Source organism: Dunckerocampus dactyliophorus, chromosome 12, assembly GCF_027744805.1.
Source record: "Dunckerocampus dactyliophorus isolate RoL2022-P2 chromosome 12, RoL_Ddac_1.1, whole genome shotgun sequence".
NCBI lineage: Eukaryota > Metazoa > Chordata > Actinopteri > Syngnathiformes > Syngnathidae > Dunckerocampus > Dunckerocampus dactyliophorus.
In genome coordinates, this window is record NC_072830.1 from 13,998,084 (window position 1) to 14,024,802 (window position 26,719).

General features: G+C 41.4%; 1 protein-coding gene across 17 annotated transcripts in view; it reads left to right on the forward strand.

Annotated features, from left to right (window-relative positions):
* LOC129191387 (muscleblind-like protein 1) overlaps positions 1-26,719 on the forward strand; it is a 202,595-nt gene that overhangs the window by 125,301 nt on the left and 50,575 nt on the right. For all 17 annotated transcript variants that reach the window (XM_054794698.1, XM_054794700.1, XM_054794703.1 and 14 more), the window contains one exon: positions 179-1,002. In XM_054794698.1, coding sequence (XP_054650673.1) covers positions 829-1,002 — 174 coding nt within the window. In that variant the 5' untranslated portion in view covers positions 179-828. The remainder of the gene's footprint in view (positions 1-178; positions 1,003-26,719) is intronic.

The following is a 26,719-nucleotide window of genomic DNA, read 5'->3' on the forward strand; positions in this document are numbered from 1 at the left end:
AACGTTGTATGATTTTTCCTGTTTGCCATTCATACACCGCTGACTAATAAGAGAAAAGAGTGATGTCATGTGACTTGTTGTGATGTACAGTATTTTGGTACGCATGGAATTGGAAGTGTGAAAGCCACCACTGAATGACTGTTCTGTCCCACTGACACTATTCCCTCCTTCTCCACAGAGAGAAGTGCCTTCTTGCTCGCCTGCCTGTGGTTCTGCACTGAATCACCTGGGTTTCTGGGCCTGTCGGAGTCACCAGCGCGGACTTCTCGGGCCAAGGACACCGTCCACTTCACCCCTACCTCCATTCTCCTTATCCTAGCACCCCCCCTCCCTGCTCCTCTCCAGATAAAGCCTGACGTTAAGGACCAAGAGATCGAATCAACTCCTGTGAGCGGGAAAGACTTGGTTGTGCTTTTGTCCCGCCACCACACCCTTCTCCTCCCCTCTCCTCATCCTTCCCGAGCCCTGCATCTTCCCATCATGGGCCGACGCAATCAATAATGTTTTAGCATCCTCTCGTCTGACAGTTTAGCCGAGGAGCAAGCTTGATAGCGTTCGAGAGATTAAAAAGCGCAACATCTGACCACTAAAGGCTTCCTGTTTGAGCCAAACCCTCCCTGAGGATGAGCTACAGGTGGTAGGACCCCCAAAGAAGCCTCTAAGGCTCCAACGCCGTCCTGACAAATACGTTTAAAGTCCACCTTCTCCCATGTCATTGACTTATTCATCCTCATTAACAACACACAGGAGCACTCATACCCGCATTCGCTGGATATACATTACTCTTCATCTGCGTCCCCCGGCTGCTCCTGCCGCTGCTGCTTCAAAATGGCGGTGAACGTGGCACCTATCCGGGACACAAAGTGGCTGACTTTGGAGGTTTGCCGGGAATTCCAAAGAGGAACGTGTTCACGACCAGACAACGAGTGCAAGTTCGCCCATCCTGCCAAGAGCTGTCAAGTGGAGAACGGCCGAGTCATCGCCTGTTTTGACTCGCTCAAGGTGAGCAACTGTGATCAACTGTTTGCTTTTTTTTTCACGGCTTCCAATACAAAGAGGCATGAGTGCCTGTTTTATTTACCACGGAGTCACAGTGAGACCAACGCTGTGGTGATCCATAACAGAAAAAACAGTGCGACTTAGAAACTTATCTTATTGACGGACACCATTTAAAATCTTAACAAGCTAAAGCAGGGTGCCCAAAGTGCGGCCTGGGGGCCATTTGCGGCTGTTATTTTATTGGTCCGTGGCACATTCTATTTTTTTTTCTTTTTTTTTCTTTTTTAAAATTCATTTTAGTAGCATTGAATCTAAAAAAAAAATTTGGGGAGGGGAATTAGGTTGTGGAAAAATGTATAAGATTACAAAAATAAATTGAACATATTATGAGAATAAAGCCATAATCACACTGAGCACTAAAAGGGAGACTGTATAAGTGGAGACTTATAGAGGCTTCTAAAGGAGACAAGCACAGGTCATTAGCATTGAAGCCATACACACACACACACACACACACACACACACACACACACACACAAAATGCTTTGTTCCCAGTTGGCCTTGACTACAACTAAAATTCCATCATCAAGGCTAGATTTAATCACCAAGACACCACGAATTACATACCATTGTGGGACATTTAAGATGTTTTTAAAAGTTATTGAAAAATATCTTCTCAACTAACATACCTTCCATAGAGGAAGCAGAGTTTGAGGAGGCGAATGCAGACTTTTCCATCACCGTGGTTGGGTTGTCAAAACACTTCCCAGTGGCAAAGCTTCAGGGGTGGACGAGTTTGCATGGAAGTCGGGAACAGTACCTCTGGACTGGCAAACCGGGGCGGTGGTCCCCCTTTTCAAGAAGGGTGACCGGAGGGTGTATTCCAACTATAGGGGGATCACACTCCTCAGCCTCCCTAGGAAAGTCTACTCCAGGGTGCTAGAGAGAAGGTACGACTATTAGTCGAACCTCGGCTACACGAGATGCAATGTGGTTTTCGTCCCGTTCGCGGAACACTGGACCAGCTCTACACCCTTGCAAGGGTACTGGAGGGAGTTTTCCCAACCGGTCTACATGTGCTTTGTGGACTTGGGAAAGGCATTCGACCGTGTCCCTCGTGGTATCCTGTGGGGGGTGGTGCGGGAGTACGGGACTGGTGGCGCTACTACGTGCCATTCGGTCCTCGTACGACCAGAGCAGGAGCCTAGTTTGCATTACCAGCAGTAAGTCGAGCCTGTTTCTGGTGAAGGTTGGCCTCCGCCAAGGCTGCCCTTTGTCACCGATTTTGTTAATAATTTTTATAGACAGAATTTGTAGGCGCAACCAAGACGTCAAGAGGGTCCTGTTTGGGGGCCTCAGGATCTCTTCTCTACTATTTGCAGACGATGTGGTCCTGATGGTCCCACCAGGCTGTGACCTTCAGCATTTACTGGGGCGGTTTGCATCTGAGTGTGAAGCTTCTGGGATGAGACTCAGCACCTCCAATACGAGGACATGGTTCTCAGTCAGAAATGGTGGATTGCTCCCTCCGGGTTGGGAATGAGGTCCTGCCCCACGTGGAGGAGTTCAAGTATCTCGGAGTCTTGTTCACGATTGAGGGACGGTTGGAGCATGAGATCGACAGATGGATCGCCGCAGTGTCTGCAGTAATGCGGTCGCTGTACCGAACTGTCGTGTTGAAGAGAGAGCTGAGCCGGAAGGCAAAGCTCTCAATTTATCATTCGATCTATGTTCCCACCCTCACCTATGGTCACGAGGTTTGGGTCGTGACCGAAAGAACGAGATCGCGAATACAAGTGGCTGAAACGAGTTTCCTCCATAGGGTGGCTAGACTTATCCTAAGCGATAGTGTGAGGAGCTCGGCCATCCAGGAGGAGCTCAGAGGTGGCATCTAGTCCAGATTCCTCCCAGACGCCTCCCTGGTGAGGTGTTCCGGGCTTGCAGACCTAGGACACGCTGGGGGGTTTATGTCTCACAGCTGGAATGGGAATGCTTGGTGTCCTCCCGGTGGAACTGGAAGAGGTGGCCGAGGGCCGGGAAGTCTGGACTTCCCTGCTGAGACTGATTGCCCTGCAACCCGGACCCGGATAACCCGGATAAACGGAGGAAAACGGAATGGAATGAAAGTTATCATAATATGGGACCTTTTAATATAGCTCGTTAGATTGTGCAGGTGTACCTAAAGTTGAGTCAGGTGTTGTGTGACTATAAGCATGTATCTGTTTGTGTGTTCCGCTGTGAGCCGAGACAAGGCAGTCATCAACATCTGTGAATGCGATTGCGAGATTCCTCCATTGGCACATAAGTTTAACATGGGGTCTCTGGGCGGGATTTAAGTGTTTGGTCACAGCAGCTGGCAGAACGGGCGGAGAGAGAATTAGAGCAGCACACACTTTATGTTTGATGTTTGCTATTATGTGAGTGTGTGTTTTTTTTTATTTATTTTGAGGTCATGCAGCATAGTGGGGTGTTCTCGGAAAGGTCTGCAATTGAGTCTATTTTTTGCCCTGGCACGGAGACAACACACTCCCACTGGGCAGCTCCACTTTCTCACTCTCTCTAAGACATGAAAGGCGGACAAGTTGAGAGATTGGTAAACTGGAAGCTTCAAATGTGTTTAAGGAAAAGTTTATGGAAACGTCTGCACTGAGTTGACTTAAAACTAGCTTTTGGGAAGATTAAGGCAGGGGTGTCCAAACGTTTTTGTTTTTTTTTTTCCAGCGAGGGCCACATAGTGACAAATGAAATGAAAGGTGATTTCAATTGTCTTCTTAAATAATATCATATCTATATAATATTTTGACTTTCCTATAATATTATGACGTTTTCCTCAACCTAGTTTCCCAAAAAGTACAACTTTGTATTGTTTGTTTCTAATAATATTATAATATTACAAGTTTATTTTCATAAAATGTAATTTTTTTCGTCATTCAATTATGAGTTTTTTCTCTTGACTTTATTCTTGTAAAAATTACAGCTGTTTTTTTCCAATTTCTGCTGTTTTAAAATGTGAAACTATTTCCTCTGGTAAATGTTCTTCTCGTAATTATGACTTTATTCCCATAGTTTGACTTTATTTTCCAAAAATGACTTAATTATTAAAAAATTACTTTGTTTTGTTTTGTTTCTCACATTACGACATCATATAGTATTTTTTTTTTAAGATTTCAACATCATGCTACTAAAAAGACATTCTTTTTCCTCATAATATTTCAAGTTTATTCTCGTAAAATTGCAGCTTTTCTGGTTAGAATATGTCTTTATTCTTCTAACATTAGAACTTTTCTCGCAACATTCCAAAAATTACAACTTAATTTGTTGTTTTTTTTGTCTCTCATAATATTAGGACTTTAAATAAATAACGTTTTTTCCCTTTAATATTTTTCCTCATAATAATACAATATTTTTATAAAATTTTAAATTTTTCTTGTTAGATTACAACTTTTTTGTCTTAATATTTTGACATTATTCTCGTAAAATTACTGTGGGTTTTTCCGTTTTTGCTGCTGTTGTTTTTATTTTTTTTGTGGTGTTCTTGTTAAATTGTATTTTTAGAATGTGCCGCGGCCAATAAAAAACAAACACCCCGGGATGAAGGGATAAGTGAGGAGGTGCTGCCACTCTCTTTATTCCAGCATGTAGACAAGTGGTTCATTGGCGTTGTTAGGGTTGGAGTGTATTTACTGGTGAGTGGCGTGTAATTTGGCTCCTATCTGATTGGCAAACCATGCAACCAGAGAGCAGTGCTGCGAGTCTGTCAAGCCAACCGTAGCTTACCTTGGCTTACAGCGGAGCCTGTTTCTGCCTCAGCTGCCCTCTGTATTACTATCATTATCATCATTATTATTATTATAAACGCGGGCTGCTTGGTTGCCGGGATGCCTGTGCTGGGTTTGGTAGGTACAGGTAAGACAAGCGTGGACAAATGGGGCGGGTGGGCTGCCGGGGCCTGCTTGGATCATGAAAACAGACCCGGCTGTCAGAGCCAGGGCATTCCACAGTGTTCCTCCATGACAGTTTGATATATGTGCTTTATCTGCACATGGAGCCATAACACACATCCAGGCGTGGAGGCATGTCTGCAAAGATACACGTAAGGGAAGGACGAGACGGAAGGTGTGGAGTTTCATACCAAATGTCCTTCCATTTAGACAGAAGGGCTGCCAACACTAATCAAAACAAATGTTTCCATCCTTCCCCTGTGTATGCAAATTAGAGTCAACTTTATTGTCCTTGTACAGATACACGGCCAGTGAAGTTCAGCTAATGAGGAGTGCATGTTTTATTTACAGGCGCAAAAGTGGAGGTATTTACAAGTTTAATTGAAGGTATTACAGTATTTACTGTATATCATCATATGTGCAGGTGATTCAAATGTGTAACAATGAGTCAGGAGAACAGGATAAACGGCCAAGCCACTGATTTAAAGACACAGTACATTGTCCATATGAAGTGCTTTATACTCAAGCGGTGAGAGTGTCTAATCTATGAGGGGTGGGGTGTTCATTACGTCAGGACTCGATTAAATACTTCATGTTGTGGAAATCGCGGGTATGGAACTTTTCACACTGCCCATGAAAATGCTCTTTTTCCTGTTTTGTTGTTTTTGAATATGGCGGTGCTCTTCACACAGAAGAGCAAGGGGATGTTGAAGTAGAACACTTCCAGTTTCAGAAGGCAGGTAGGATCAGAGCCGTGACAGAGGCAGGACGGTGCCCGCGTGAAAGCATGCGCCACAGTGCATTTTTGTAAAATTGCAGATGTTTTTTTTTCCATTTCTGCTTTTGTTTTTGTTTTTTTCAATTTTCCAACACTTTCAACTTTCTTCTTGTAAATTTCCGGCCTTTAATTATGACTTTATTGTCATATTTTTACTTTATTCCCATAAAATAAAACTTTTTCCCCAACCTAATTTTCCAAAAGATGTTTTCTTTCATGATGTTTTCTTTACTATTTTGCTTTATTCCACGTGAATTACATAATTTTTCCTCAAAATATTATGACATTATTCTTGTAAAAAATATGACTTTTTTCTCATTAGAATACAAGTTTTTTTCTGTTAATATTTTAACTTTATTCTCATAAAATTAAAGTTTTTTCGATTTTTGTTTGCATTTTTTTTTTTTTTATTCCTTTCAATTTTCTTCTGGTAATATTTTTACTTTATTCCTGTAATAATATAACATTTTATCCAAAAATTACAGCATTATTTTGTTTTGTTTGTTTCTCACAATATTATCAATCCATCCATCCATCCATTTTTTATACCGCTTCTCCTCCCTAGGGTAGCTGGTATGCTGGAGCCTATCCCAGCTGTCTTTGGGCGAGAGGCAGGGTACACCCTGGACTGGTCGCCAGCCAATGGCAGGGCACATATAGACAAACAACCATTCACACTCACATTCATACCTATGGACAATTTAGAGTCTCTAATTAACGTAACATGCATGTTTTTGGAATGTGGGAGGAAACCAGAATACCCGGAGTACTCTGTGTACTCTGTGTACCCAGAGTACACACGCACAGGGAGAACATGGAAACGGACATTGGAAATCACGATCTCCTGACTGTGACGCCAACATGCTAACCACTCGGGCACCGTGCGGACTGTCACAGTAATATTTTTCTTCATAATATGATGACTTTATTCTCGTAAAATTGACTTTTTTTCTTGTTAGATGGCGTTTTCTTCCTCATTTTTCCGACGATTACTGCCATTTTTGTTTTTTTTATTAAAGTTTTCTTGTTAAATTTGATTTTTAGAACGTGGCGCAGGCCAATAAAAAAAGACTCGGGCCGCAAATGGCCCCGGGGCCGCACTTTGGACACCCGTGGTCTACAAAGTCCTTCCTAAGACAAACAACGTAACAGAATGGTAGGGTCAAAGTCGGACCTGCAAATTTTCCCGCTTCAGAGGCGTAACAGAGGCCAGATCCGCCTGCGTGAAAGCGGAACCTGCAACGCCAGGAAGCTACTCCCACTCTGGTATGCTGCAAACATTGTGGCTATCCGCCAACTGTTTTTCACGTCGTACCATATGCTGAGTTGGATGTTGTTGCACGTCAGATAGTGGGAATTAATGTCACTGTGTAAATGCGCACACATTTAAGGCAATGTCTTGTGTCAATAAAATCTACAGTGGAACCTTGGTTAGCATCATTAATCTGTTCCAGAATGTCCAACTCTAACCGAAATATACTCAAACCAAGTCAAAATCATGCCAAATCAATTTTTTCCATATGAAATCATGTAAAACTGCATTTCTTTTGATCGTGGCTGCAAAATAAGCCAAAATAGAACCAAAGAACGTTGCGAGTGCCAGCATTTCCATAAAAAAGGTGAAAAAGACTATTGAATTCGAGGAATAACTCATGACAAAACAGGAAGGTGTTGTCTGTGTTGATCTCGCGGTCACATTGTGTCTTTGTCTCACGTCTTCAAAGAAGGTAAAAGTAACCTTTTATCTCTTTCATTCATCATTTATATGCATTTATAATTGGTTTATGTAAACTATAATGGTAAAACTATAAAAATATGTTTTATGTTAACATTTTTGAAACTTGCGGCGTACCTGTGTTAGTTAGCAAAGAACTACAGAGTCAACCGCAATGACATCATAAATGGGAGCTGACTTCCGCTTCTTGTTTCCATGTATTAGCAAGCTGTTAACAAGAACATTTGGTGATAAAAATACATTAAGAACACAGTTGGATTCACAGTGTATTAATAACACAAGAAAGCGCGCACCATATTGAGAAATGTATGCAAACCGAGGCAACATTTTTAGCACATTTTGGCGTAAATTTTTGACATTAACTGAAAAACACGCTAACTGGGGTGGACACTAACTGAGGTTCCACTGCAGCCTAAATATCCAATACCTAAATAGCCGATAGTGAGGTTCACGTCACAGCATGAACCTGTCACAGGAAATGGCCACAGGCGTCTTCAGTTTGCATTAAGGAAGTGATCTTAATTTGAAACACTTTCTGCCAACACACACAGCGGCTATCACGGACTATGCGGGAATCAAAATCCGCTTTCGCACTACATGCAAAACCATACCCACAAGGCATGCTGGGCATCCTCGCAGTAACAGTTGAGCGTGGCGAAAAGCAAGTACGACACAGCCTATATAAATTTGTATATAGGCGGATTTTCCGACATTGACGACAAACAGGAACAGAAAGCTCAGTGTGTTGTGTGCGGCGAGGTATCGGCAAAGGAGAGCATGAAGCCATCAAGGCATGAAGCTGTAATGTGACCACACTGGAATGTTCATTAAACTTGTGCTGGCACACGCTATTACTTTGCACTCCCTCAAGTTCGAACTGCACTGTCTTTTCATGAAATAGATGATATTTGAGTTGAAAAATGCCTGCAATTTGGGTCGCCGCTTGCCATAAAGGGCCAATGGTGGGTCCCGCAGCCAATCCAGTTGGGATGCTGCATATTGGATAAGAAGTCTTTGAAAGGGAAACGTACTCCAGCTCCTTTAATCTTCTCTCTTTCTTTCTGCTGCTGTCATGCTCTTCACTCTCATTACACGTACTACTCCACTCAGCCTCTGCATTACTTCCCAGCATGTTTTGGGGCAATATATTTCTTATTTTTATTCTATTTCCAGCTATGAATGAGAGATAAAGAATACACAATCAACACTTATGCCACTGCAAGAATCCTGCTGTTTAGAACACCACCAACATGTTCTCTGGTCAAATTAGTGCATGAATCACGTACTGTATGTATTTCACCTACCGTTATCGCATCTTCTCACCACCGCTTGAGGAGGCCTCGGTTGAACCGCAGCCAGTGTCGACAGCACTCGTGCAGCCCCAGACCGGAAAGACACAATTGTCTTTCTTCTCACTTGCGTTGCCAGCTACTTAGACCACAGGTGTCAAACTCATGGCCCGGGGGCCAGATCTGGCCTGCCACATCATTTTACGGTAAGCCTAGAAATAATGTGCATTAAAAAAAAAAAAAAAAAAAAAAAAAAAAAAAAAACATCAAGTACCGTCATTATCACTATGACCAGCCCAGTACCTTCATTGAGATCCCATCCCATCCCATCCCATCCCATCCCATCCTGCACTGCAATCACTCCCCATGTGAGTACACGGCCCGCGTGCCTTACTTTCAGCATAAACGCACTTCATGCTAAAGCAGTGCTAAAGTGCTAAAGTATTCCGAAGGGAGACCAGCCAAACCAACCATGTCAAAATATCCAATAATGAAAACATACTTAATACAAATGTAATAATAAAAACATATATGTTAAAAATTCTGTTCTCACAAAACAGTTTCATACAAAATAAATGAAAAGCTTATTTTATCTTTTTTTTCAATTCATTGTACAATTATTTTACTTTGTTATAAAATATTTTTCAATGAAAAATGCATTTATTATATGGAAATAAGAGTGTTTAGAGGGCTCTAATAGTGTTAGAAAGCGTATTTAGACGGTTAGAAGAAAGAGAAAAAAAGAAAAAAAAAGAAAAAAAAAGAAAATAAATAAAAAAATCAATTCGTCCTTCTTGGCAAATTGTAAAAATTAAATGTTATTCAAGGTAAATGCTAAAAATAAATGTTCTTTCAATTTTGACAGAAACATATATAATAATAATAATAATAGTAATATCTGATCATGCAACACGCTATTCCAACCATATTTTGCTATCAAAATAAGTACTCGAGTACCTGCTTGTCACCTTGACTTATCATTTCAAAGCAAGTTATCCATCGGACATATGGGCAATTGTGTAATAATATCATGAAGCAATTCTACATTTATATTCCTGTACAGTATATTCATTGTTAAAAGTGACCCTGTGAGGGCAGCCATAACTGTGGCCCTTAATGAAAATAAGTTTTGACTCATTTGACTCATTTATTGTCTAAATCAGGGGTGTCAAAACTCATTGGCTGTGTATTTAGTCATTTTCAGTGGATGCTAACTATTAGGGCTGTCAATCGATTAAAATGTTTAGTCACGATTAATAGCATCTTGCCCATAGTTAATTTGTAATTACCGGTAATTCCAATTAATCACAGCTAGAAATACGTTTTTATCTCTAATAAGTGTACCTTTGAAAGATCATTTTAAAGTTCTTAACACCTCCATCAACATGAGACCGGGTGATATGTTCGCTTCATGCATTTTTGTTTTTTAAATGATGTTTTTTTTAAACAGCCTAACGCAAAATGGTGTATAAAAATCAGTGTATAAAAAACAAACACAATGTACAACAACTAGACATTGGCAAGGTAAACTAAATGTCATTATGGCATGAGTATGGTTTAATTTGTTTCGAACATGCATATGTCCGAAAAGGAGTAGAAAGAAGCAGAGCTTATTTAATCCTACCCCTTCTTCGTAGTACATCACTTGCCAATACATACATGTGTATACATATAAACACGCGCATACATATATATACACATACATCTGCACCTACACAAGTACACACATATATACATACACAGTACACGCACAGCATACAGGTACACACATGTTTTCTTTTTTTTCCCCTTTTTTTCTCCTTTTCCTTTCCTTTTCCCTTTCTATTTATCCTGTCCTTTCTCTCCTGTCGATATCCACATCCTCTTCGGTATTTGCACTGCGAATGACGCTGGGTTTGCATACAAGAGTTCCTTTTATTCATTATGTCAAGGTTATTGCTATGGAATGTAGTCCTTCTCGTTGCATTGGTCTGTCTTGTAGGGCGTTTGCTCCATTATCCTTATTGTCATTGTAATATGATCTTGAATATGTATCCAGATCGCTGATATCTTGGACAACAAGCACTCCTTTTAGTTTGATGTAGATTTGATGTAGATGTGTATCATTCTCTTCAAGCAAATCATCTCACAAAATATATTTGTGACTAAAATTACAAATAAAGGTTTGCAAAAACACCCTGCAATTAAGTGAAATAAAACCAGGGTGTCAAAATGAATATTGACAACTTACAAAAAATAGAGTGCTGAAGAAGTTTACAGTTAGAGTTTATGGAAGTAGGACTGCACCCATATACTGTAGTGCAGTCGGGCTATAGATTATATTTCACTTCCAAACACTTTTTACACACACATACACAAACAAACACTCTTTTACGCTCACTTTATCACACTTTTCTTGGTCCGGCCACTTCACTGATGTGGAAGTATGACACCGCCGGTCTTTCAACATGCAACTTTTATTCTGTCGTCTTCGACAAACAGCATTTCATGCGTAAATGCTAATAATTTGCTAATAAATAATAATAAATAATGCTAATAAATTCCCTCACAAGCCTTTACTGCCATCTCATTGAGCACTGTGTGTTTGCTCGCTCACTTCCGCCTTTGTCACATTGACACAAACCCCCCGAATGGCTGTCCTCAGCTATGCCTGCCAGTAAATAGCAGCTGGTAACACAAATTTAAAATCCAGTTTGCAGCAAAAAAATCACCCGAGAGACGGCTCGTATCTAAAAAACACCCGTTAGTTGGGACACTCGTGTGCCAAGGTACCTCGGTTAATTGGTTCCAGACCCAACCGTGATAAGTGAATTTCCACAAAGTAGGATTCCTTATTTATAAATGGAATATCTCTCGTTTATCACAGTTATATTGCACAGAAAATATGGAATATAGAATATTTACTTAGAGCATATAAAACCTGTTTACGACCTTCTAAATACAGGCTTTTAACATCATTAGAGCCCTCTAGACATGAAATAACACCCCTTTACCTGCGAGAGCGTACTCAATAGCATCCTGTCCGCTCATTGTTCGGTCAATAAAACTCTCGTTGGTTGGTCCTCGTCTGGGCGACAGCGATGAAAGTTAAAAATGTTTCAACTCTCGGGTATTGCGGCACAAGTCAGCACGTGCACAAAATTTAACACACACAAATTTCCCGTGTCGCTTGGCAGGACAGAGACTCGCAATACTCGCCCTGTTGCGCAGGTTCCAAGAAATTAGTGGACTGGAGGCGAGGTGGCCTCCCGTGTGTAGAGCCCATCAGTAGTCTGATGTGGCCGCTCGTTCGAGCCCGGCATGTGCAGGGATGACCACTGTTACATATGTAGGTCTACATGCAATAAATCACTACTTTTCAGAAAGTGTTGTTTGCTTGTTTAGAAAATGTTTCAGCGTTTTTTCTTGTTTCTCTCCACATATCAAGTACCTGTATATGTTGGCAGAGAAGACTGTTGGCAGAACTAAAACGCTCTATTTTCTTCTGAGATGTTTCTGTCACGTCTCAACCCAAGTAGGCAGGCAAACACCGGCTCCCCCTCCCTTCCTCGTGCTCATCCAATTACCAGTCACAACTCAGCCAGGATGCATTCACAGTCTTACAGAAAGTCTGACATTTTCAACTAATTTCAAAATTTCAAAGTAATTTCCCCACTTGGGTGTTAAAAAAATATATCGCAAAGGGACCCCTGGTCTAATCAATCTAACTTTACTGACAACCTAATGACCAACCTAGAGTACTACATATCAAGAACATGCATTTGAATGCATCTTCTGAAAGTCTTGTACTGTATACTTGTATTTTAGTTCTTTTCGACATTTTTATGCTTGAAAATGCTCAATTTAGAAATGTATCAAATGTGCATATTTTGTATATGCATATTTTGGACTAATAACAGGCCATAGCCAACCATGAAACATTTATTAATTAATGCATTTTTTGAAAAACCGTCATCGATTGAAGCTGCAAAATTTGCATGAAGTGTCGAGGGACGACCGTACTCCCTTTTGTGAGATACTGTACTTGTCGTTGCAAATATATGACGTAGGCGTGAGAGATTGTCAAAACAAAGTGGGTGTACTCCTGCACGTTATTGTCTGACAGTGTGCTCGTTGGTTTTACAAATACATTTAGAAGGCCTGGCTAAACAGGATAAATATCTCTCGTCCCACACAAGACATTACGAAAGGAGGCTTTTATTAGCCTGTGGCCATGAAACAAGCAGCAGACACCAGACAGCAGCTATCAACTTTGCCTTGCTCAAATCATGGACCAGTGCCCCACACCTCCCCCTCCTGTGAAACGTCTCCTCTAAATGTCTCTGTATGTCCTTAGAGATCTTGGCCACCGTTTTTCCATCCATCTGTGGATACGCTGCCTCAGCACAGACACACATCCATCTTTAAAACGCGCTGCATCAGCATGGAGACGTGATCAGAGCCAAAATAAACACAAACGCATTCCAAAATAAGTTTGGGACACTATTTGATTGTGCTGTTTGACCTTTTGGACACTTGGCTTTTGGTCGGAACAACAGATTTATTGTGGCAACAATTCAAATGTATCACTCAAACGTCATATTGAGAGGCATTGAAGAAGTGACATCATTCTGTCTGAGTCGTGATATCCCACTGCTGCTCCCGCCTGCTGCTGTGAACGGAATATCCAATCACTTCTCGTTAGTTTGTCTCATCCCAGTCTAAATCCCCCTTAACACCTTTTACCTCGCCATCCGCCTTTAAACGCCGTTTGTCATTCTGCGGGAGTGCCGCGGTTTAAACAAACGTTTAAACGAGAGTGCAGACAAATAAGGCGTAATGGGGCGGAGGCAGGAGGCAGATGGAGAGGGAGTGACACAACATGAATTCGCTGGAGGACGCCGATCCGTCTGCTCGACGTGTTGTCTTGGCTTTTGTCAGCGAGCTGCTTTGTGTGTCTCTCCGCTCGTGCTTTTGCGTGGTCCCCGCGTCTCATCTTCCTCTTAAATGTCACTGACCCTCTGCTCTATATTTGATACGGCGGAATCTGGCGGCCGTGCACTTTGCTAGCATTTGCTTTCCATCCCACAACACATAAAACAGGGAGATACTTGCTGTACAGCACACGCTCACACTTATAGCAAATGGAAATGGAAGAACATATGAGAGTTTGCAGCTGTAACATGTTGTAGTGTGTCTGTGGGACTTTTTGTCCATTTGTGAGGTCATTTGTGGCAGAGGACCTGCTGGCTCACCATCTTTGCATGATAAACAACTGACACTAGGGTTGGATTGGTTAGTTCAGGAGTGTCCAAAATGTGGCCTGGGGGCCATTTGTGTTTTTTTTATTGACCCAGGGGTCATTCTAAAAAAAATTATTATTAAGAAAACTAAAAAAAAAAAATCTACAGCAAAATGGCAGTAATTGTACAAGAAAAAATGTTAAAATATTAAGAGAAAAAGTTGTTATCTTACAAGAAAAAGTCATTTTTCGAGGATAATGTCGTAATATTATGAAGGAAAATAACGCCATTTCAGGAGCATGAAGTGAAATGTTAAAGACAAAAGACGCAATACAATGAAAAACAAACAAAACAACAAATAAAGTTGTAATTTTTGGGGAAATTAGATCGTGGCAAAAGTTAAAACATTACAAAAATGAAGTCAAAATATATGGTGAATAAGAGTCTTTATTATGGGAAGAAAGTTGAAATAGTTGGAAAATTAAAAAAGAAAACAACTGAAGAAATAAAGTTGCAAATTCATGAGATTAAACTTGTAATATTAAGAGGAAAAGTAATCTAATTTTAGTATTATAGAGTTGAAATACTAAAGAAAAAATATATTATTATTATTATTAAAATATACAGTAGACGCCCCTACAATGTAAATAATCCGTTCCGAGAACCTTTATGTTATAGGGTTTTTATGTTATACGAAGCGTAAAATACATGTAAATAGCCTAATCCGTTCCAAGATCTTCCCAAACTCACCCCTTTGGTCCTTCAAAATATTCAAAGTCCACCAAATATGGTGGGAAAATATAAGAAAACGTTAGCATAAACATAGTAGAGTAACATTCCAATATAAAATAAGGTAATAAATAAGATTACTGTCAATGAATAAAACTGAAAAACAAAAACAATCTTACCGTTCACGAGATGTCTTGATCAGGAGCGCAAGTGGAGGCAGGAAGGAGGAGAAGGAGGAGGACTAGCCTAAAAGAGTCTAAGAGTCAGCTGGTCTCACAGACAAACGCCCACGCACTACACGATAATGCTGTGTGCAAAATTTTTATTTGTAACTTAACTTAATTGTTTAAGTTAGTTTCAGGGGGACTACAAAGAGGAAGGAGTTTGAGGGGAGAAGCCTGTCTCTCACACAAACAAACTCACGTATGTGATGTATAACTCAGCCAATGAGATGAGAGCGGAGGCGGTGCTCCAAAAATCAGCCAATGAGAGCGTGATGCGTCAGAAGGCGTCACCAAGTGTTAGTCTGAACTTGCACCGACTTGAGGCATTAATAAAGTTGATTGAAAAAAAAAAAAGACTTTCACTGACTTGATGCTTTACGTTATATGGAATTTCTTCTGTAATACGAAGCAAAAACTTCAGTGGAATTTATGTAAAAGGAGGTTTATGTTATGCGAGGTACTACTGTATTATTAAGTCATAATATTATGAAAAACAAATAAAACAAAATAAAGCTCAATTTTTGGAAAATTAGGTTGGGGGAAACAGTTATATTTTGGGAATAAAGTCCAAATCTTATCAGATTAAAGTCATAATATGAAGAGACAAAAGTCATATTCTAACAAGAAAAGTCACAATTTTATAAGAATAAATAATGTACTACTACTACTACTAATAATAATAATAATATTATGAGGAAAAATAATTTTAGTAGCATAGAGTTGAAATACTAAAGAAAAATATGTTTTTTTAAAAGTCGTTATATTATGAAAAACAAACAAAACAAAATAAAGTTGTAATTTTTGGAAAATTAGGTTGGGGAAAAAGTTCTAATATTACAGGTATAAAGCCATAATATTCCGAAAAGAAAATTACCGAAGATTATTTAAGAAGAAAGTTGAAATATTTGGAAAATATGAAAAAAAAACCCAACCGCAAGATTGGGAAAAAAGAACAAAGATTGAATTTGATATTAATAATATTCTTTTTCACCTATATGACAAAGCTGAGATGCAGTTTTTTTCTTGAAATATATATAACTTCTTAGCCCATTTACATGTGCTGCTTTACAAAAATATCAGAGTGGCAAAGTTGCATCCTTTCATTTTTCACTATGTGGCCCTCGCTGGAAAAGGTTTCAGTTACTGTAGTTTTGAGCTAGTCCCATCCCACTCCTAAATGTCTCAATGCTTTTGTCTGCGTAGTGCTACACTGATCTTAATGTAGCAACACATTCCTGCCAAATCATGAACGTGACCTCGGGAGGGAAATGACATTATGGAGCTAAAGCAAGTCGTTCTTGGCACTCTATATTCCAGACTTCATTGTAGCTAGTCAAGCAGTTAATTGGTCCGAAATGTCCCATAACATACTGCATGTCTTTTTGGTTGGTTAGTCCAAACAAAAGGGGGCGGGGGGAGCTGCATGTCTATGGGGGAAATGTAATGTCTTGGTTGTCATGGCGACATGAGTCTGCTTGGCAACAGTTGAAGCTTGTTAAAAAACATTGGTAAGGATTTGGAAATTGAAAGGCGCAATTACAGGAATGCATTTGGTTTTTGGCACTAATGGATGGAACAGAATGATAGTGCTAACACCTGTCTTGTCATGTTTTGCTATGATTTGGTTAAGCGCTACCCGAGGCTGCAAGGACATCGCAGCAGGTGCGATTAATTAAGGCTAATTATGGTGAATGCACTGCAGGAAGCACAAAATAACTAAAAGGTAAGGTAAGAATACACTATCAAAGGACGTTGTTGCAAGGGGACAATAACTAATAAAGCCGTGTCGTCATTTCTAAAACATTAAAACTTAGAGATGCTTGATGTTGGCTTTCTTACCGATATCCGATGTACCGATATTGTCCAGCATGTCATTACCAATATGAACCAATAGCAATCTCAAAACTCAAACTAGTGTCCATCCATCCATATTCTTCCGCTTATCCGAGGTGGGGTCACGGGGGCAGCAGCCTAAGCAGGGAAGCCCAGAATTCCCTCTCCCAGCTACTTTGTCCAACTCCTCCCGGCGGATCCCGAGGCGTTCCCAGGCCAGTTGAGAGACATAGTCTCTCCAACGTGTCCTGGGTCTTTGCCGGGGCGCTCATACAGGTTGGACGTGCCGTGAACATCTCCTGGCAGCCACCCTATGGAGAAAACTCATTTCGGCCGCTTGTACCCGCGATCTTGTCCTTTCCGTCACTACCCAAACGTCATGACCATAGGTGAGAATAGGAAGGGTAGATTGACCGGTAAATTGAGAGCTTTGCCTTTCGGCTCAGCTCCCTCTTCACCACAATGGACCGATGCAGAGTCCGCATCACTGCAGACGCCGCACTAATCCGCCAGTCAATCTCATGTTCCATCCTTCCCTCACTCGTGAACAAGACACCGAGGTACTTAAACTCTTTCACTTGGGGCAGGATCTCATCCCCGACCCGCAGATGGCATTCCACCCTTTTCCGAGCGAGAACCATGGACTCAGACTTGGTGGTGCTGATTCTCATCCCAGCCGCTTCACACGCAGCTAAGAACTGATCCAGTGAGAGTTGACGGTCACGGCTCGATGAAGCCAGTAGGACCACATCATCTGCAAAAAGCAGAGACCCAATCCTGCATCCACCAATCCGGTACCCCTCAACGCCCTGGCTGCGCCGAGAAATTCTGTGCGTAAAAGTAATGAAAAGAAATGGTGACAAAGGGCAGCCCTGGCAGACTCCAACCCTCACCGGAAACGGGTCCTACTTATTTCCGGCAATGCGAACCAAACTCTGACACCGGTCATTCAGGGAATGAACTGCCTGAAGTCAGTGAGCCGATACCCCATATTCCCGAGGAACACGGTCGAATGCCTTCTGTAAGTCCACAAAACACATGTAGCCTGCTTGGACAAACTCCCATGCACTGCCGAGAGTGTAGCGCTGGTCCGCAGTTCCACGACCAGGACGAAAACCACACTGAATAAACCTTACCAAGAAGGCTGAGAAGTGTGATCCCACGATATTTGGAACACACCATCTGGTCCCCCTTCTTAAAAGGGGGGACCACCACCACGGTCTGCCAATCCAGAGGCACCACCGCCGATGTCCACGCAACGCTGCAGAGTCGTGTCAACCAAGACACGCCCACAGCATCCAGGGCATTAAGGAACTCCAGGTGGATCTCATCCACCCCCGGTGCCCTGCCACCGAGGAGTTTTTTAACCACCACGGCAACTTCAGCCCCAGAGATAGAAAAGGCGACAGCAGAGTCCCCAGGCACTGCTTCCTCATTGGAAGACGTGTCGGTGGGATTTGAGGAGGTCTTCGAAGTATTCCTTCTAGCGGTCCACAACATCTCAAGTCGAGGTCAGCGGCACACCATCCCCACCATAAACGGTGTTGACTCTTGAAACGGCAGATGGTGGTCCAGAATCTCTTTAAAGCCGTCCGGAAGTCGTTCTCCATGGCTTCTCCGAACTCCTCCCATGTCTGAGTCTCAGCGGCCACCAGAGCTGCTGACTGCTTGGCCTGGTGAATTAGATTGGTGGATATGATCCGTACAATAAGATCGGTGGATAGGAATGGTACGGAAAGATCAGTGGATAGGATCGGTGGATAGGGTCGGTAGATAAGATCGGGGGATAAGATTGATGGATAAGGTCGGTGAATAGGATCAGTAGAATAAGATCAGTGGATAGGATCGGTAGGATGAGATTGGGGGATGAGATCGGTGGATAGGATCATAGGATAGGATCGTGGATAAGATCGGTGGATAGGATCGGAACGATAAGATTGGTGGATAAGATAGGTGGAAAAGATCAATGGATAAGATCGTTGATAAAATCAGTGCATATGATTGCGATAATATCGGTGGATAAAATTGATGGATAAGTCCAGTGGGTAAGATCAGTGATTGAGATCAGTGTATAAGGTCAGTGGATATGATAGGTGGATAAAACACTGGTTGGAATCGGTGGATAAGACACTGGATAGAATCGGTGGATAAGGCCGGTGGACAAGAATGGTGGATGGAATTGGTGTATAGGAAGATTGGATTAGATCGGTAGATATGATCCGTAGAATGAGATTGGTGGATAGGATCGGTAGGATAAGATCGGGAGATAGGATCGGTGGATACAATTAGTGGTTAAGGTCGGCGGATAGGATTGGTAGGATAAGATTGATGGATAAGGTCGGTTGATAGGATCAGTATGATAAAATCAGTGGATAGGATTGGTAGGATAAGATCGGGAGATAGGATCGGTGGATATGATTAGTGGATAAGGTTGGTGGATAAGATTGGTGAATAAGGTTGGCAGATAGGATCGGTAGGATATGATTGTTGGTTAGGATTGGTGGATAAGGTCGGTGGATAGGTCAGATATAAGAAGATAAGAACATGTTGAAATAAAGCAGTAAAAATAATCTGAAGTGTAGCTTTCACCAAAAAGCCCCACCCATGCAGTTAGCACCCTGCTTGTTATTGAGACTGTATGTTATTTAACGGCAGCGGGAGTGGATGATTTTACATTTATATTCAAATTGGTTCTATTTCCGAATCTGTCTTTCCGACGAACGACATGCTGCTGAATACTCAAATGAATTAGATTTCTGTTTTCGCCGCCTGTCATTTGTTGTTTTTAACCGGCAGTTATTATTAACTGGCGTCGTCATAAACAGGCTCATGTCGCCATCGCTCATGCTCTTTTAATTAGAAAATAATCCGAGTTGGATGAGAGGTTCATTAAATCTCATCCATAGGAGCCATCGGCCACAAACAATACGGGAGTGGGATATTTATCACCCTTCTGAAAAGAACTCCCTCACTTTTGCTGCCGCGCCTCACATTGCTTGTCAGGGCAAAATGAACACATGCAGACAGGGAAAAGCTTGTGATAAAGTGCATGAAGGGAGGAGAGATCGTCAGTGCTAATTAGCGCAAAACCTCACTGTTTATCAGCACTTTGTCTCCATCCAGTATTGATCCTCCAGGACCATTGCATTGTGGAGTGCTGTGTGCTGCTTTCACTGTGCCTTTTATTACCTGCCTCTTTTGCTCTACGGTGCATTAACCCGTTTTCACATCAACATGCTGTTTTATTGTTTTCTAACCTGAAACACACACATTTCTCCTACTTTGCTTTTTATGTTTTATTTTTGAGTGATTAAGTTTATTTATTAAGACACTTTTGGAGAGCTGTTGGAAATTTCTCTTGGGGATAAATATCTATCTGAAGGATCATGACGGCTCTCCCTCCACTGTGCCGTGTGGAAAACATCTCAGGTGGGATCTCCTTGTCATGCCAGTAACGTTGGAAGCCATCAGGACCATCAAGGTTAAATTTCTTCTCATCAGATTTCTTCCACCTTTCAATGTCCCATGTTTGGTGCTCTCCTGCAAATTCCAAACGGGCAGTTTTTTGGCCTCGAAGGAGACATATTGAAGACGTTTTTTGTCCTTAAAAGCCTTCTCTGGCTGATGGTATCTGATGGTAATTGGACTGCACTAAGCACAAGTAACACCCTTCATTTGGGCCGAGTATGGTCCCGTGCCTTGACAGACAGCCAATGGGATCCTCCGGCTCAGGGCTGATTTTTTTTTTTTGGGTCTACCACTTGACGTTTTTGTTCCATAACACTCAGGATGTTTGAAGAAGTTTCAAATGACTCTTACTGCGTCCAACCTCAGCATCAATGGCGCGCTGCGAGAGGCCTTGCTTATGCAGCTCAACAATCGCACGCGTTCAAAGAGAGAAAGCTTTTTTGCCTTTGCCACCAAGAGATCATGACAGTGTGAATACCTGACACTAAATCACATTTTGCCAAGATTTTGCCTTTCCAAAGGCTGTGCTCTTAAACCTTTGATCAGCTGATGTACAGCCTATTTCTCTTTAATATTTGTTTGCAATAAGTTGCTTACTCAAAAAAATGTTTTTGTCTCACTCCCATTTCTTCCTTCGGCATTTTGAAGCTCCACTTAGAACCTCCTTAAGATCCAATAGTGCAAAATGTACATTCTTGCAATTTTTCAAATGATCTTAACATTTTGATCAGGAGTGCACATCCAACTCAACACAACATTGGTGCCACTGAGAGAAAATTTAAGTGTAGCCAGAGCCCAGACCTAAAATCAATTGACTATCAAATTGACATTTTTATTATTATTTTTTTTTTAGTTGTTGTCCCATCCTTCTAATAAACATAATATGATGAAATGTACAGGAAGCTCCTTGGTGGAGGTAAACCTCCCCCCAAAAAAACAGTTGTGTAAGTAAGCCAGTAAGCCAAAGCAGTAATTGGCTCTATGATTGAATGATGACGACATGAAGTCTGACAAAGGGCGGCTGGTGTCAATGGGCAGATTATAGACAGAGCAGAAAGTGAAAGAAAGGCAGTGATGGATGGCTAGGCAGATATTTAATGGTGTTACATGCACACTGATGGACAGATGGAAAGGGAAAAGAGGGAGATAGATGGCGGGGAAGTAATAAGTGAATGGCGGCGGCGCAAGTCGCCTGTTGAGCGCGCGTGTGAAATTGAAGAATGTGTGTAATATCCCTTTATTGTTGTAGCGCATGTCGCTACGCTCGGTGTTGGATGTTGTGATTCGTCAAAAAGGCTTTAAGGGGGATTACGGTGGCATTATCGCTGGAGATACAGCAGCTGTGTTGTGTTGTTGACGGCATCCCGTCGCCGTGACGACCCCTCATCATTGCTGCCCCCTCACACAATGATTGACATGATGGAAACATCACAGATAACACCATTTGTACTGGTTTTTTTTATTACTCTGCTCTTTTTCTTTCTATTTTTTTTACACTACAACACAGACAATCCCATTATTGGAAGGTGCTCACCCTGCTTAGACTAGCCCCCACCACTCTGCCCTTTGTTCAAGTGGTACAAGCGACTTTGATCATTGTGCGCTGATGAGGATGAGTATTCTACCAGAAGGTGCAGAGGGAGGGGTGACGGCCTTCTCACGTTGTCGCTCTGTCTCTCTGTGTGTCTGGGTGTATGTTTGTGCGTGTGTGTGTGTCTGTCACGAAGATGCACTTTTGTTTTCACTGCAAACTGCATAATAATCGATGAATTAATTACGTGCAATTGTTGATCGTTGATGAATTGCATCGTAAAGCAAATGGAGTGCACCAGTTCGGTTGCAAATAGTTTGCTACCTAAAGAACAGAATTCAATCAACTACGGAAAGTTGAGTCACATGTAATTAATTAATGACATTAATTCAATTAATCAATTGTTCATTTTTCATCCTATACTGCAAACTTCACCCACAATAATAAACATAATGCATGTCAGTTGTATTAAGACATTACTGATATAGAGCAGTGCAACCTGTCACCATCATAAACCTTTTATTAATTGTGACGTAACAAAGTACCATTTTTATAAACTGTAAGAACAGGTAAATGATCACTTACATCAATTATCATGATCCCACTCACTACTTTTCCATCAACTGCGTTGATGTGAAAATATTGTCAATAATAGTTGCGCTTTTTGATGTTACTCTTGTGGGCTTAGATATCATTGGAAACAGATGCAAGCTAGACATTGAATGAAATCACTTGTGCTGGATGACCTTGAATTTTCCAGATCAATGTTTACGTCTCCACATAAAAACAGGTCCAACAGGTCCATTGTTATATCTGTGAATGTTTTAACACATGAACCTGGTGATCTAGAAACACAACTGATTCGAACATTTCTAGCTTTTTCATGAATACGTTCCACTGTGATCATTTCCCTAATACCGTCAACAGCAGATGTCGTGTTACTAACAACCTTACATTTCAAACTACAGTTGACATACAAAGATACACCTCCACCTTTTTTTTAATCCTTCTGTTTACATAATACAGTTGATAACCACACATCTGAACTTCATCAATTTCTCCATCCTTCATCCATGTTTCTGACACTAAAGTTATACTAAAACGCCTTGTAATTTGCTTTAAGTAATCTTTCATTTTGGATAAGTTACATTTTATACTTACTTACTTACTTACTTATACTACTGTGGAAATGAATGATAGACAGTGTTCCATTCATCATTACTTTATCATTAAATTTCCGTTTCCGTCCGTTTTTGTTTGTACCCTCGTCGACATGAAATACTGTATTTTACTGTCTAAATTAACATCGAAATTCATGTATGCATCCATGTTCCTGTATATGTTGATTTTCTGTATCCGCTCTACAACCCATTATCCTAAGTCTATATCTAATAGTTTCATTTAACAGCAATGCTTCATTTTTCTCTTCTACATTTTTGTAGCCTGTGACTCCTCTTGTTCTCTTATCCATACATTGCCATTTCGAGTCCATGATTTTTTTTCTGTTTTCGGAGCATCCTTGCCTCTCGTGCAATGTCCCCATTTTTTTGTTTGTTAAATGTTCGTTTAGTATACATTAGTGGCTTTCAATTTCTCTGCTTGCACTAACAGATCGTTCATCTGCTGATGAATCTTATGACGATAGCTGGTTTTTCCTTCTCTGTCTTTCTTGGTAATACGTGACAAACCGAAATATCATCACTTTGGATGTTTATGTACTTACCGAGCACAAATCCCACGACTTGTTGTTCCAGTGTCAGCAGTCCGTCCTGTGGTGCATCTTCTGTTGTCTCCGAGGCTGCAGTAGCTCAAGCATAGATCGCTGTCGAGTTTCCAGGCCTGTTAATACCAAATGGTCTCTTTTTGGGTATTGTTCCATTTCGTCCACCCTCTGCTCCAGCACAAAAATATTTTTATCTTTCTCCTTAAGCATGTCTTTCAATACTTTGACTTCCTCCATTAGTCCAAGTAGTCGTTCCTGTAGTGAAGCTAATCTTGTCAGCTCACCCCGCATAAAGTTGAGTGATCTTTTAATCTCCTCCAGGTCTGGACGTCTGCAGTTACCGTGTCTTTGTCCCGTGTATTGCATCAATCAGTCAAATGAAAAATAAGTGAAAAAATAATCCGTGTAGTTTCCATAGCGCTGAAAAACTTCAGGGAGTCTCAGGTTCGCGATGCCGTTGCCGCGCTAGCTGGAAGCGAACGTTAGCTTCCAGAATTTTGATCGACACCAACAAAAGCCATGTTTAGTGATAAAAACGCCTCCTTCGGCGACTCCCACACACAAACACACCATGATGCAGCTCCCGGTGTCGAGCCCGCTTCGTTATCGAAGTCATCCACACGGGAACGCCGTTCTTTCACTGAACATCCAACAGGCTGTCGCTCAGTGTTTCAAGGACCACGTTGGACTTCACAGTTGGTGTCTTCTCAGCTTGTCAGTGTCAGTGGAGACGCATCATTTTTTCTTAAAAGGCTCTGCTATACGGTTTCCTCCCACATTCCAAAAACATGCATGTTAGGTTAATTGGAGACTCTAGGTATGAATGTGAGTGTGAATGGTTGTTTGTCTATATGTGCCCTGCGATTGGCTGGCAACCAGTCCAGGGTGTACCCCGCCATACCCCTGCGACCCTAATGAGGAAAAGCGGCATAGAAAATGGATGGATGGGTATATATATACATTTATATATATATATGTACTGTATATATGTATATACAGGGTGTCAAACTGATGTCCCTTCTGGTCCAGACACTGCTGACAACGCAAAGCAATGGAATCGCGCACGTCACAAAACAATTCCACTGGTATTTGCGTGAATTCAAGCTAGCAGGAGGTTGAGGGGGAGCGAGTCGCGTGTCAAAAATAGATGTTTCTATGTGTTTCTGAATTTACACTGAACGGCTATCAAGTTAGGTGACCCCGCTGCCTTGCGTCTTGTGCGATGTCAGGCATGATGACATTATTTTACATTCTGTGCAACCTTCCCCCTTGAATGTCAAAATCCCACAATCATTGATGAACACATGAAAATGAAACAATCGTGTTTATTTTGATTTATGTTGTTTCTCATCATGACCACTTGAGGCTTCAGTCAGTATTTAGCAGCGCTGCAGTGGTTGTTACAAAAGGATTACAAGCTCTGTCATTGTTACGGCCATTGTACTTGTGTGCTGAGCATTGTCGTACTGTACTGTGTGTGTGTGTGTGTGTGTGTGTCTGCTGGGTATCATCTCTTTCTGTAGTAATGAATGCTAATCCTCTCTTATCTGCTTTAACCTCGAGGCAATGACGAGCTGCTCCAGTGTCATGCTGTGTTAGTAGACGACAGTGTGTGTGTGTGTGTGTGGGTGTGTGTGTGTGTGTGTGTGTGGGTGTGTGGGCAGTATTAGCATGCTTGTCTGTCCCATCGTCCATACTGACTATTTACAACTGTATCTCACCTTTCCTCACTGTGTTACCGTGGCGTTTCAAGGCGTGGTCAGACCCAACTCCCACCCCCACCCATCTCATGTGGAAAATAATGGAACATTCCAGCCTTTTCATTCACAGCTGCCATTTTTTATTCCATTCCAGGCTCGTTCGAGGATATATGAGCCATTTGTGTGTTCTCTCATGCATTTTTGGGTTCTTTGGTTTCCAAATATCTTTTGTTTGAAAAGTCATCATGTGTGCAGCCATTTAAGATCTCATCACAATGCACGAGCAGTTTTTGTCACAAGGACAACCGAATCCTCTCCTTTGTTTTCTTTCACATTCAGGAGCTATTCCAATGTCTATCCCAGTAAATAGAAGCACTGACTACCTTTTTGGTAATCCTTGCTTTGGTACTTTTAATGAGATCTGCTAGCTAGTGGCATCACAGCTCATTGACTTTGTACCATCATTGGCTTCCTGTGCGGGCCACTATGACCCCTAACACCCAACCCCTCCAGCATGCTAACAGCCGATGTGGCTAAATTGATGCATTTGGGATGAAATTGAGGTTTTGGCTAATTGATGCCTAAAAGCTTTGAGTGGATTTGGTGTGTTCCATAGGAATTAGCAGGAATGTATGGGATTTGAAAATAATCTACGTGGAAACATCCCATAACGTTTTTTGGAAAGATTCCGGACCATGCAATCTAAAGTAAAACTGCACTTTTGGGGGTAATTTTGCCCATCATACACAATCCTTATGAGAGACGTGAATACATATCTTTCTCTTTTCTGTGCGTAATAAAGATATAAAAACAGATACAACAAAAGAGGCAGCTAAGAATGCATGCAATGGGACACACCGCATCCGCCTATAAAGCCTTCTAAAAAACACCAAAAAGCACCAACAACATTGTTACGCTGAAGAACTATGTTGCTAGTGACACCTTGCCACATCACACTGCCTAGCTACTAGCCAGCTAGCGACTAGCTCCACCACATGCTCGCTCACAATGCTTCAGACCACTACCGAAAAGTAAGGCTACTGGAGCTGCTGCCTTTTTGTTTTTGAGTTTGGAAAAGTTAACGCTACATGTAGCGTTCCTTTCTATGTTGCTATGTGAAATCAATACAGGAAGGAAGTTCTCCTAAAGCTTAACATGACCAAAATATTGTAAGTATTACATGTTATCATGAATGAACCTGTTACTATGTGCTCACAGCATGGACGTAAAACCATAAAACCTTGTTGGAGGTTTTTGGAGGTGTTTTAATAGCAGGCTTTGTAGGTGGAATAGGTGTGTCCCATTACGTGCATGAATTACCTGCCTGTTTAGCTTTAGAATGCACAGAAAATAGAAAGCCGTTTGTGTTCATGTCTCACATAAGGATTGTGGATGATGGGCAAAATTCCAAAAAAGCGCACTTTTCCTTTAAAATGTGTTGTTTTTTTACAGTCTTACAGTCTTATCTGTTCAACATCATTGATCGGATCTCTATATCCACATTTCTAACGGCTTTCCTTCTCAAATAATTGTTTTGCTGGTCTTAA